Source organism: Hemiscyllium ocellatum, chromosome 19 (assembly GCF_020745735.1).
Source record: "Hemiscyllium ocellatum isolate sHemOce1 chromosome 19, sHemOce1.pat.X.cur, whole genome shotgun sequence".
NCBI lineage: Eukaryota > Metazoa > Chordata > Chondrichthyes > Orectolobiformes > Hemiscylliidae > Hemiscyllium > Hemiscyllium ocellatum.
This window is the reverse complement of record NC_083419.1, coordinates 35,489,861-35,504,180: the sequence shown is the minus strand read 5'-3', so window position 1 is coordinate 35,504,180 and position 14,320 is coordinate 35,489,861. Positions and strand designations below refer to the sequence as shown.

General features: G+C 40.1%; 1 protein-coding gene across 1 annotated transcript in view; it reads right to left on the bottom strand.

The window, feature by feature from the left end:
* dock4 (dedicator of cytokinesis 4) overlaps positions 1–14,320 on the bottom strand; it is a 458,861-nt gene that overhangs the window by 42,459 nt on the left and 402,082 nt on the right. The window contains exons 43-44 of the mRNA XM_060839361.1: positions 6,183–6,266; positions 419–538 (exon numbers count right to left, since the gene is read on the bottom strand). Coding sequence (XP_060695344.1) covers positions 419–538; positions 6,183–6,266 — 204 coding nt within the window. The remainder of the gene's footprint in view (positions 1–418; positions 539–6,182; positions 6,267–14,320) is intronic.

The window sequence follows — 14,320 nt, the reverse complement described above, 5'->3', positions numbered from 1 at the left end:
AAAACAACAAAAGAAACAAAGTGATATAACTCTCCATCAACAACCCCTGGTTTTTAAGTGCATTCTCACTTATTTCTATGCTAGTAATAAACGGAGGGACGTCACCTTATTGCCTGTAAGTCGTGCATAACAAATTAAGTACAACTTCATTATTTACAATACTATAGATACTAATGCTTGTCTTTGTGACAAACCGATAAACAATCTCTGTAAATTGCAGATATTTTCTACTCCAAATGTTGAGCTTTTCTGTTGTTCAAACATTGATGCACAGGGGTTAATCAAAATTTCACTGTTTGACAAAGTTCAATTCTCTACAGCTATCGAGCATAACATTCAAAAGGCGCATGGTTCATTAGATATGGAAGCATTGATGCTGAAATTCACTGGAGCAGCTTCTTGCTGTGAGAGTTCATACCTGTATCCCCAATCTGGATTTCATCACAAAGAACTGATCCACCAGCTTCTTGTGTAATGGTCTCATGTCTTGCGGTACAAACTTCTCATGGACAGCTAAACCATATTCCAGAATGTGGGCCTTTTAAAAAAAAGCACAACTTTATAACCAACAAAATTTTACAAGTTACCATGATTCAAACTTTCAGAACTTTATGTTATCTATTTCTTTTCAAGTTATCATTGCAAAACTTTATTTCTAGTTTTCTTATGCATCTGGGAATTTATTGGCTGAGAAATTGCACCAGGCCTGAATTGGGTCACAACTGATTATCAACACATTAGTTAACAAGGGTAATTAGACACTAGTTGCAGCCTCAGAAACTTTCCCATTTGTGAGCACCTCAGCAAGATGGGTCAGGACAAATGGGATGGGGCAGGTATTGTATGGTCAATAGTTTTAACGTGGAGACAATAAGATATTGTTTTCACATCCTTCATTGGTTTTGCAAACTCTCTCCTATAAAATGGTTACACTACGAAAACATAAGCTATAGGAGAATTAGGCCAATTGGCCCATCGAGTCTGCGCCATCATTTGATTATGGCTCGTTTGTTTCTTAACTCCATTTCCTGCCTTCTCCTTATAACCTTTGTTTCCCTTAATAATTAAGAACCTATCTAAATCTATCTTAAATACTTAATGATTTGGTCTCCAGAGCTCCTTGTGGCAATGGGTTCCACAGATTCAACATTGAAGAAATCACTCTCATCTCAGTCTTAAAGTGTTGCCCCTTTAGTCTAAGGCTGTGTCTTCAGGCTCTGAGATGGGAACAGAAGGCTGGGTGATTTATCGAGGCGGGCCTGGTACTGCAGATGCTGGAGATTAGAGTCAAGATAAGAGTGGTGCGGGAAAAGCACAGCAGGTCAGGCAGCATCCGAAGAGCAGGAAAATCGACGTTTCGGACAAAAGCTCTTCAATGTTCCTGATGAGGGCTTTTGCCCGAAACGTCCAATTTTCCTTGACCTTGGATGCCACCTGACCTGCTGTGCTTTTCCAGCACCACTCTAATCTTGGGTGATTTAACTGCCTTCAGCTTCCCTACCACCTTCTCCTTCGTGATGGCCAGTACACTCACTTCTACCCCCTACTCTTGACATTCTGGCATGCTGCTGGTGTCTTCCACTGTGAAGACTGATGCAAAGTACTTATTCAACTCCCTCATCATTTCTTTGTTCCCTATTGCTACTTCTCCAGTGGTCCAGGGGTAGAGGGAAGGAGTCCTGGCTGAGGGAGGGGTGAAAAAGAAATCCACCAAATGTTGAGAGTATTTGGGGTTGGAAGAGGCACTTCAAGCAGGGTGTGTGGGGAAGAGGATCTGAAAAAAATGGATAAAGGTGGGGAAGTCTGCAAAGCGTGAGCAGATTAACTGCAAATGATGATAGTGTGTGAAGGAGGGTCTACAAAGATGGGGGAGGGGGGGTTGAAGAGAAGGGGGTCTGCAAAAAGGAAAGAGCAATTTTGGGTCTTTCATCAATGAGGTAATTAATCCCTTACCAACAGACGTGGATTCTCTAAATTAATTCTATCTGCAGTTGTCCAAGAGTTGCTACATAGGGGAAAGTGTAATGCATGTTATTGTAGTGAACACAGTCAAATAGCTAATCGAATATGGAATAATTTTTATTTCATAAAGATTTGCATTTTGGTTTTATCACACCTTAAATAGTATAAATTACTTGAGGTGCAGTGACTGCCTTGGAGAAAAACAAGCAACTAATCAGCTGTGACTTCACTAGTCTACAGAAAAAGTTTCATTGGTGTTGGCTTTTTGTGTATAGAAGTGCAAGTCAGATTGTTTTTAAACAAAAAAATTGTTGCTAAATTATGCTTGATATCTTGTGTCTGTTAAATACCAGCATCTCCAAAATTAATGCTTTTCTTGCGTACTGTTGTCTTTAAGTTTAATGAAAGGTTGAGGATACTGATGAATTCTTCTAGCTCTGCTTCTGAGACCCATCATGGCTACACAAATGCAAAAGGCATTTTTACTACTTGACTGCATCATCTAAAAAAAAAGAGAATGAAAATGTCCCTGGAAACCAAAAAATTGCTCTGAAAATCAAAAAGTAGCCCTCAAAAAAACAAAATTATTTTAACACCCAGAATTGAATTAAAGTGAGTACACATTCCTACATGCATTTATCATGTTCCGTTGATAACTGATGCAAAGAACCAACTGACAAAGGCTTTCCTTGATTCAAATTCCAAAATGGTCAGACAGTGAAAGCATTTAAACTCAATTTGTATTTTTCTCATGTCCATCAAGACTGCTATGTGGAATGCAAAGTGAATGCTGGGACCCAGAAGATAATATTGTTGATTAGAACACTTAATTGCTGTACAGGGCAGAGTATAGGTTTAGAAGCTCAAGCCATTTGCTTCTGTTGTTAATGTTCCTCCTGTCATGAATTATTTCTGTTCACACCTTGGACCTGGGCATTACTGGTTATGCCAGCATTTCTTGGCCATCACTAGTTGCCCGAGAGTGTGATGGTGAGCTACCTTGTTAAACTGCTACAATTCACAATATTTTACTCTGAAAGCACTGCACAACTGTAAATACTTGTTGCGCATATATTTATGTCATTCTCTGAGATTTTGTTTGTTTCTTTTGGAAATCAAATTGAGATCAGCATAGGGGTTGTCTCCATCAGTGGAAAACTGTGCAGTTGCAGCTTCTTTTCCATTTATGAGACATGTGGGAGGACTCAAACTTGAACTCTTCATTAAGATAGCTGTCACTGACCTTGGGGTAACTTTCCTTGGTTGCATGGGAGTTATTTTTATGTTCAGAATTGCTCTTACACACAACTGAACATTTTTTTGTCCGCCATCAAGTCACCTGTAGCACCTTTTTCATCTGCAGCTGTATTTATTTACCACCACCAATAAACTACCCATGTCTTCCAATTGATTAATTAACATTCAAAACCTGGTAAGGACTGCGGGAGGTTCTCTGCTTTGTGCACTAATACTTGACATCTGCACCAGTAATTCCAGCAGGATGCAATGCGATAGAGATTAATAAGTGACTCTCTGTTGGAATCCAGACTTTATGAGTTTTCAGTTTTTGGGAGGTAGATACATGTGGTCTGTAGAAATGTACATCTGCCAAGTTTCACAAAGTGTTGGCAATTCCCAACTTCTCCCCTCCTTTACTGATCTGATTTGGAAATAGCAGAGGCTCTGTTCCTACAAAGACAATTTGAATACTTTGATCGGAACTAACTGGGTTTTGAACTCATTTGAGACCATTGGCAGTCAAAGAACCTCGGGTCATTGGAACTCAAAGGGCTGAACAACCTGCTCCCGCTCCTAATTGCTATGTTCCTACCCTTCCAATATGTGCTTTCTGGTTACTTGATGCTCACAGTTGGAAGGCTGCAGGGTTTTTTTTCTCCAGACCAAACCAGGCTAGGGAAAATAAAAATGGCTTCGAAGTGATATCAAGCTTGTAATTTTTTTGAAGTACCGAGACACATTGTGGATTCCTCTATTCACTACTCCCTGCAACTACACCAACACATGCAGGGGCGGGGGCACACAAAATTCAGGGTGTTGTTTGCAAACTGCCTTCCCATCCAACCCCTGACATTCCCACATCCCTCCCCCAAATACTACAGGGGACAAAGTAGATGTCAGGCAGCCCAACATACCTTTGTCTTAGTAAGGCATGTACATAGCAGCTAATTGTCCACTCTGTCGCTGTTGTAATCTTGTGATTCACAGGGAAAGGTGGGGACCTGGTGAACAACCCAGCAGTTTTAATTGCATTGGCTGCTCACTGGCAGGAAGGAAGAAGTTAAGTCCTTTCGGGACACCTCTGCCCAAAGGGGCCACACACAAGATAGACCCCTGTCTTTATTCCTATTCTCCCCTCAACCCCACAGTCAGGTTCTTTTACCCAATGCCCCACCTCACCCACCCTCTCACTGGTTATCTCAAAATCTCAGCTGGTATCCATCTTCACTGTTTCCACAGGACTGCTTGTAATCCCAGCAGTGGCCACTACTCTCTTCTGGCATATTTAGGAGTACAGAGCTGCCAGCCAGTTTCATGGGCTGGCATTTCTCTAGGGCAGGACTTTCAGTCCCTAAGGAACTGGGGTCTCACTCTGATCCAATTTATGCCATCCAGAGATTATTATTAATGTGGGACACCCAAATTGCAAGTCGATGGAATGCCAACGGTCATCCAGTCTGGGAGTTTGGGTGATCTGCCCTGTGTAAAATGGATTCAAGTGTTGCTGTAAAAGCTCAAAACACAGACCATCCATCTGTATGTAATAGATTCTCACACATAGCTCACTAGTGCCTAAGACCTCTCACTTCACAGAGTCATAGAGATGTACAGCACGGAAACAGACCCTTTAGTTCCAAATCATCCATGCCGACCAGGTATCCTAAATTAATCTAGTCCCATTTGCCAGCACTTGACCCATACCCCTCTAAACCCTTCCTATTCATGTCTTTTAAATGCTGTAATTGTACCAGCCTCCACCACTTCCTCTGGCAGCTCATTCCATACACGCACCAACTTTTGCGTGAAAATGTTGCCGCTGAGGTCCCTTTTAAATCTTTCCCCTATCACCCTAAACCTATTCCCTCTAGTTCTGTACTCCACCAACCCAGGGAAAAGACTTTATCTATTTACCCTATCCATGCCCCTCATTATTTTATAAACCTCTATGAGGTCACCATGTTCATTCTAGACTAACACCTTCTCTCACCCTGACATCAGTGTCATGTGATCAGCTTGATCATGATTTACATACATGCACAATAAGAGGAATGGGGTAGTCAAACAAAATGAATCTTCTAAAACTCATTTTTTACTGCCCATGTACAGGATGAGAAAGATTGGAGGTGTGTAGTCATAATTATTGGTGGATTGTTGGTGTCAGCCACCACTGTAAACAATTATGCTGGGAGATGAGTCACAGATCTCTCACAGTTTGTGTGAATGCATTGGGGAGGCACTTTACAATTTCATCCCCTTCTACCTCCCCAGAATTAGACAACACACGTTTCCTGTGTTTTTCTGTTTCTTAGCAAATGGTTGGGGAGGATAGCTTATGAACTTAAAAATGTGTTGCTGGAAAAGCGCAGCAGGTCAGGTAGCATCAAAGGAGCAGGAGAATCAACGTTTCGGGCATAAGCTCTCTTTGATGCTGCCTGACCTGCTGCGCTTTTCCAGCAACACATTTTTAAGCTCTGATCTCCAGCATCTGCAGTCCTCACTTTCTTCTAGAGGATAGCTTATGACCTTATAACGATTTAACACACAGGTAAGCAGAAGTGAAGCCAATGATCTGTTATCTCAACTGTTTTTAAAGGCTTCTCTAATTTATTAAATAAGCACAAGGTAAATTTACAGCAATACTTTAAGATACGAGATATTAGATCAAAGCACATTGATAAAATGATAATTTGGAACAGATATCAAGAAAAAAAAACATCTTCACATGTGTTGTTTAATGTTTGGAATCATCTTGCAGATACCAAGTGGAGAAAAAAAAGCCTCATCTTCATTGATGAGAGTAACACAAGATGGAAACAAATGCAGGATTTCATTTTGAAGTATGAGACATGTTGGTTTAATAACTTCCTTCATCCACCTTGTGGTTTGTTTCTTGCCAACATGTTGGCCCTTTGGATATAATACAAATCTCTTATCTGGTTCTAATGAGTCTTTTGCACATTGGAAATCTGCATAAACATTACCTGTTCAAACATTAGTTCCCTCAGACGAGAGATTTTGTCTCCATCCTCAGGGTGGTTGAGAATGTAGTCCTTCACAAAGAATGCCTACAACACAAAAAAAAGTAATTTCTCCAAGCTGTTTCTTTGCAGTTATTCTAGCCTTTCTCAATCCCTTTTTGATTTGTAAAGTACCTTGAAAAAACATTTACAGCTATGCAAAATTAAACACAACTGTCAAGCTGCCAAGAAATTTGTCAGAATTAAAAATGGAACAGTTTAAAATGCAGGGATTATCACCCGCAGAAACACAAGAAAACATATTATGCAAATTAGGTACAATTATGCACTTGAAGGATGTTTGGGATTATAACAACCTGTAATTATGGGCAGGCGGTAGGGTTAGAAGGTCAAATCTGTCTGTAATTCTGAATCTTCTTTTAAAAAAAACAATTGGCATTTTAACCAAGAAAAATATTTTCTCTTGTCGCCCCCAATTTCCTCCCCTCATGAAACAGGTGTTGCACGCACTCTTAATTCCCTAAGCAACCATCCTTCATGTGTGCACCGAGACTGTGTTTGTTACACTACTTGACTGCAGGAGCTTCATACTAGAGCCTGACCCTGTCCTCACCTTGGATTTCTCAGCATGAGTCAACATATACTGAAGAGGTTTGAAAAAGGCCAGGTATGACGTCTAAACTACTGTCCTGACTGAATTTAATCCAAAACTGTAGGCTATTTTAATCTATTCTGTAACGTTCGGAGCCAACTTTCTCTCTTTTATCCCCTCCTCATCATCACATAGCATGTAACAACATATTCCCAGATCATTAACAGTTATTCATGCCATGCAGATACTTAATGCTAAGTCTGAAACATTCTCCAAATATGCCAACCCTTTCACTGGCAGAGTGCTTATTTTTCAGTCATCCCTCTGACTATAGAAGCCAGCAAGTACAAAATTCAAATCCGAACTTGTCCTCTATATGTTAAAGCAACATATCATAGAATCTCTACAGTCTGGAAACAGGCCATTGGCCCAACAAGTCCACACCAACCCTCCGAAGAGTATGACAGGTGCTTTATCTGATTCTCCGAAATGTCAATGTTATTGCTGCGCATGAGCTTGGCCAGTTTTTCTTGGAGAATTAGTCTTTTCTTTGTCTTGGTCTGCTGTTGTTTAGTGTTGATGGCTTGTTCTAGTGTACTTGTCCATTCATGGTCAGTCACGTTAGTGTAGAGTTTTTTGGCGTGAAATTTCTCGTTCGTATTTGTCATCACGAAACACAACAAATTAGAAGAAACCCACAAACACAAACAATATCCTTACTGGCATAAAGTTCACCGAAGAGGAAGAGAACAGGTTCCCCTTCCTAGAGGCGACTGTAGAACACAGCCAATGGAGAGTTACAGACCAGTGTCTATAGGAAAGCCACACACACTGGCCAGATACTCAACTACAGAAGCAATCATCCCAACACCCACAAACAGAGCTGCATCAGGCCATTATTTGAACGAGCCACAACACGCTGAAACACCCAAGACCAAAGAGAAGCTGAGGATAAACACCTGCACAATGTATTCAGGAACAACGGGTACCTGATAAGCACAGTTTGCTTATCTCGACTGAAAACAAAAAATGCTGGAGATCACAGTGGGTGAGGCAGCATCAATGGAGAGAGCAAGCTAACGTATAGAATCGAGATGACTCTTCATCAGAGCTGAAGCATCAGCTATAATTTGCTCCTGTATTATCTCTACACCTGTCTTATCAAACTCCTCATTTTGAAAACCTTTATCATTTCAATCCCTAATCCTTGGATGAGATTAAAAGCTTAATCTTGTGATTTTGGAGAAGATTTGTAGCTCAGGTTGAGGATCAGGTTGTAAGTTTGCTCATTGAGCTGGTAGATTGTTCTCCGATGTCTCGTCACCATGCTAAGTAACACCATCAGTGAGCATCCGATGAAGCGGTGGTATTCTGTCCTGCTTGCTATTTATCTGTCTTGGTCTGTTGTGGTGGGTGATATCACTTGCAGTTCTTTTTCTGAGAGGTTGGTAAATGGGGTCCAAATGTTTGTTAATGGAGTTCCAGTTTGCTGATTCCTACACAACAGACCAAACCAAGACGACAAAACATGCCCAGGAACTCTGGCACCCTGCCATACATTAAAGACACCTCGGAGATGACAACCAGACTACTCCAGTCCCTAGGCATCATGATAGCCCACGAACTTACCACCACACTGAAACAGCTCGGGAAGAATTTAAAGGACCCCATACCAATAACCAGCAGGACAAACATTATATACAAAATACCTTGTAAGGATTGCAACAAACATTACATTGGACAGACCGGTAGGAAAGTAGCCACCAGGATACATGAGCACCAACTAGCCACCAAAAGACATGACTAACTATCACTAGTATCCATACACACAGACAAAGAGGAACACCAGTTTGACTAGTACATCCATCCTGGGATAGGTTAAACAAAGACATGCATGGGAATTCCTCGAGGCCTGGCATTCAAACTGGAACTCCATTAACAAACATTTGGACCCCATTTACCAACCTCTCAGAAAAAGAACTGCAAGTGATATCACCCACCACAACAGACCAAGACAGATAAATAGCAAGCAGGACAGAATACCACCGCTTCATCGGATGCTCACTGATGGTGTTACTTAGCATGGTGACGAGACATCGGAGAACAATCTACCAGCTCAATGAGCAAACTTACAACCTGATCCTCAACCTGAGCTACAAATCTTCTCCAAAATCACAAGGTTAAGCTTTTAATCTCATCCAAGGATTAGGGATTGAAATGATAAAGGTTTTCAAAATGAGGAGTTTGATAAGACAGGTGTAGAGATAATACAGGAGCAAATGTTTGTACAGTGAATTCCAGAACTTTGGACTTGTGCCACAGAAGGCTCGGCTGCCAGTGATGGAGCCAAGACCATCGGAGATTCACGAGAGGTCAGATTTGGAGAAATGCAGAGATCTCTGAGGGTTCTGTTGGGGAGATGCAAAACCATAGATTGATATAAAACAGGAATGCTAATTTTGAAACTGATGAAGAGTCATCTCGATTCTATACGTTAGCTTGCTCTCTCCATTGATGCTGCCTCACCCACTGTGATCTCCAGCATTTTTTGTTTTCAGTCGAGATAACCACTTGTGGATCGACCATTAGATAAGGAGGTGATGAGCAAATTCAATAGGAAATTCAATAGCAACTTCTATATCCAGAGAGTGGAAGGAGCAATTAGCAAAGATGTATTTAAACAGATTCTAGTTAAACACGATGCCAAAAGGAAGAGAAAGATGCATTGATGGGGTTAATGAAGGAGTCTGGAAGAGTGCCCACACAATCTCGGATTTATATCAACTCCCACCTGGTAATGTTTCAGTTTCAAAATTAGCATTCCTGTTTTATATCAATCTATGGTTTTGCATCTCCCCAACAGAACCCCCAGAGATCTCTGCATTTCTTCAAATCTGACCTCTCGTGAATCTCCGATGGTCTTGGTTCCATCACTGGCAGCCGAGCCTTCTGTGGCACAAGGCCAAAGTTCTGGAATTCACTGTACAAACATTTTCACTTCCTTGCCTCACTCTACTCCTTTCAGGACAAGTTCTTTGACTGGCATTTTGACCACTTCTCCCAATAATTCCTCTCTACGGCTTGGTATATTTTACCATGTGTATGAAATAGATGTAAGGAGTTTTTTAACTGCAAGTTGTCATAGTTGTAGTCAATAAGGACATTAGTTGATTTGCAGTTATGATTTTGCTTTTAATTTCAAGGAATGCTTAAACTATTGTCCTTTTGGATACAATTTACAGGTAACATCAATTTACTGTGAATACCCTATAATACTCATTTGTATGATACTTATACTCTATAAGAATAGGGAATAGTCCCAAGTGTAACAAGCAAAGCCTGAAATATTTAGGCTATGAGTAATTACTACCACCTGCTCGATTGCTTTTAGTACACTTGTCATTTCATGATAAATTCAGTCATCTGGAGATTTGCAAAAGGGAGGGGCAAAAAGAAAATGATGAATTACCAACACACTGCCAATAAAATATAAAATGACCAGAATGCATGATGTAACCTTGCCATTTTAAACTGGAGAAATATTCTTTAACTACCAGAACTACCGTATGTACTCATGTAAAAGTCGAATGTTTTAGACTATTTTTAAAAGTTCAATTTATCGAGTTGACTATTACATGGGCACTACTTTTGAGGGGCTGAAATTCATGCTGCAGCTCGAAATTCCGTATTATTAGCAGAAGTTGATTTGATTGCTCAAGTAATCCCAGGTAAAGAAGAAAAATACAATGAATTACTGGATAAAAGCAAGAGAAACAAGAATGAATTACTGGTAGTAAATTTTATTTATACATACCAATATGAAAATTTAACATGTCAAAGACGTATTGAAATCCTGCAAAATCACACTGTTCAACAATGTCATGGCCTGACATAATGGCACACTTAAAATGAAACATTTATTAAATTCTGAATGGGTAAGCTTCTTGAACTTTCCTGCCAAATTTGTCCATTTCCCTCCCATTTACTCTCATATATAATGAACCTCAGCAACATTAACAAATTTGACAAAGATATACATAGCTAATATATCTTACTTTTATTCAGATATAATGGCACCAATTAAAATGATAAACATTTTAACTTTTGGATGTATAGTGAACAAAGTGTGATAAGTACTGACCTGAATGAATCAATCAATTGAAACATGCTGTAGTAAACCAAATGGGCTCAGTGGAGTTATGAATGAATGAATGAATGAATGAACAAGAGATGTAATATTGTAAACAAAGAGCGATGAGTAGAGTTACCGGTATGAATATGAACATGATTTTGATTAAGTGGGTTAATGGGAACATGAAGTTTCCTTTGTAAGAAGTTTATAATGCAATATAGTAGGGTCAACTTCTACACAAGATATATGGAAAATACAAGAATTGGCCATAAGGAGTCAACTTGTACATGAGTTCAAGTTTTACATGAGTATATATAGTAGGTTATTTAGAAATGTTTAAAATCATCGGAAGACAGAAATTTTTATTTTCAGAAAACTTTAAGACTGTAAGACATAGGAACAGAAGAGGCCATTCAGCCCATCAGATCACTCTGCCATTCAATGGGATCACGGCCGATCTGATGATAATCCTCTACTCCACTTTCCTGCCTTATCCCCATCAACCTTAATTTCCTTAGTGATTAGAAATCTATCTCAGCCTTGAATATTTTAATGACCCAGCCTCAAAATCTCTCTGTTGTGAAGTCTTCCACAAATTCATCAGGTTCAGAAAAAAATTCTTCCATATCTGTGTCTTGAATGGATGACTACTTCATCTTAGATTATGCCCTCTGGTCCTAGATTTCCCACAAGTGGAAACAACATCTCTGCATCTACCCTGTAATGGCTTCAAAGAAACTTGTATCTTTCAATCTTTCTTCCTCGTTCTCCAACAAATGCAAGCCCAACCTATCCGAGGAAAATCCCTCCATACTCGTGATCAAATTAGAGAATGTTCTACAGGCTACTTCTAATCCATCTTCCCTTAGATAAGGGGACCAAAACTGTTGACAATATCAAAAATGTGTACCAATTAGTGCCTTGTATCATTTAAGACTTTTAGACTACATACCATTTGAAATAAAGACCAACATTCCATTTGCCTTTCTGATTGCCAGCTGAACTCAAATGCTGGCATTTTGTTATTCAAGGATGAAAACCCCAAATCCCTTTGTGCTGCTGCTTTCTGCAGGTTTTTCCAAGATAAATAACATTCAGTTCTTCTATTCTTCCTGTCAAAGTGCATAACCTTACATTTTTCCATATTATATTCCATCTTGCAAGTTTTTGCTCACTCACTTAACCTGTCTATATCCCTCTGTAGACACTGTGTCATCCTCACCACGTCCTCACCTATTTGCGTGTCATCCACAAACTCAGTGACACTACATTCACCTTCTAAGAAGTTTTGGAAGTTTACAAAAGGAAAAAGCGCCATTGTCTTACCAGACCATAGGGTGACTCTCTCATTAATTGTTATTTTAACCCAAAGTCACCCCACCTCAGGTGAAGTGGGGCAGCTGAGAAGGAGAGTTCATCATGATAGACCTTAACCTCAGCCAGTGTGGGAACTGAACTTGCACTGTTGGCATCAGAAACCAGCTGTCCTGCGAACTAAGCTAACCGATCCTCAAAGGTAAGGTTGCCATATCACATCAGAGCGTGTTAAGCATTTCTAAACTAACAGAGGATGACTATCAGTGCACCATTAACTCTGTGGCTACTTCTAATAACCTACGGTGCATCAGGTCCAGGTGACTTACTGGCCTTCAGTTCCACTTGTTTTCTTTGTATGTTTTCTCTATTGATTTATTTCCTCTGCTGTGAAAACTGGCGCAAAGTATTTGGCCAACATGGGCGGCATGGTGGCACAGTGGTTAGCACTGCTGCCTCACAGTGCTAGAGACCCGGGTTCAATTCCTGCCTCAGGAATTGAATACTGACTGTGTGGAGTTTGCACATTCTCCCAGTGTCTGCGTGGCTTTCCTCCGGGTGCTCCGGTTTCCTCCCACAGTCCAAAAATATGCAGGTCAGGTGAATTGGCCATGCTAAATTGCCCGTAGTGTGAGGGGCAGGGGTAAATATAGGGGAATAGGTCTGAGTGGGTTACACTTCGGCGGGTCGGTGTGGACTTGTTGGGCCGAAGGGCCTATTTCCACACTAAGTAATCTAATCAACTAAACTTTGGAGACCAAGAGATCAGCACTTGCAGATTATTAAAATGTTTTTAATACTTGTTTTTGCTTTATACTAATCTTCTAATTTTTAAATTATGCTGCCAAAGATGCTCTGAACTGCTGAACAACCTTTGGGATTTCACACAATTTTATGTGAAGTCAATAAACAGTCAACAGAATAGAAAATCAGCTGCTGTGTAACAGAAAGCCACATGTTGAAGTCAAAGCAACTCTTGGGAGTGTCAATAGGTTGAAAGTGTGATCTCACAAAGATTTTAAGCTGGGACTACTGTTTTTCACAACTTATATTAACAACTGAGATTTTAAGAGTCAAAAATGCAATTTCTAAATTTCCAGAGACATTACAATTGGTAGATGTGAGAGGAGATAGTCAATACTGAGCAGGATGCTTGAAAAATATTAGCAATGAGAAAGAAGAGGCAAATTGCAACTCCCCTCCTAACTCCCAAAGCCTGTCCAGCATCAATACAACACAAGTCAACAACGTGAAGGAACATGCTCCACTGGCCTGGAAGAGTGCAGCAGCAAGAAGTTCATCACCAGGATAAATTAACCACTTTAACAGCAACCCACCATCACCTTCACTCTCTTCACCATGACAACACACTGTACAGTCTACAAGACACATTGCTGTAATTCATCAAATGTTCTTCATCAGCACCTCCCAAGTCCACAATCTCCATGACTAGAAGGACAACGGCAGCAGGTTCATGGGAACATCATCACTTGCGCACACAATTTGAACTTGAAAATGTAACGCCGTTCATTCACCATCCTTTTCCTGCAGCAATGTAGGTGTACCTACACCACATGAATTTCATCTTTGTTATTCAGTTACCATGGTGGTCAGTCATTGAATGTATTTGCACAAGGCTACTAATGTACTTTTAGCAAAAGAGCATAAGATTGTGATTGCAGCAGTTCAAGAAGGCAGATCACCACTCACTTCTTGTGGCAAATTAAAATGAGCTATAAATGCTGGCCATCCTGCAATCCAGATCCCATGAATAATAACAAAAAAGTCATAAGTCAAATCAAGCCATTGTGGTTCATTTCTGGAGGGCGAGAACTCTGAAGTAGGAACTTTATGTTAAACTTGTATTAAACCTTGTATAGACTATATTGTCAAAGAAAGAAGAGGTGGTAATGAAGAGGCTGCAAAAATGATTTACAAAGATGGTGTCCTAAACGTGTGGTTTACCATTATGAAAGGAACGAAAAAGCTGGGGGTCTTTCTCTTCAAGAAAAGTTGAAAGAATTACATCAAATAATTCACCAAAACTTTGAGAATTTTAATGGAATGGACAGAGAAGATAGCAAAGCTGGAATCCTTCAACAC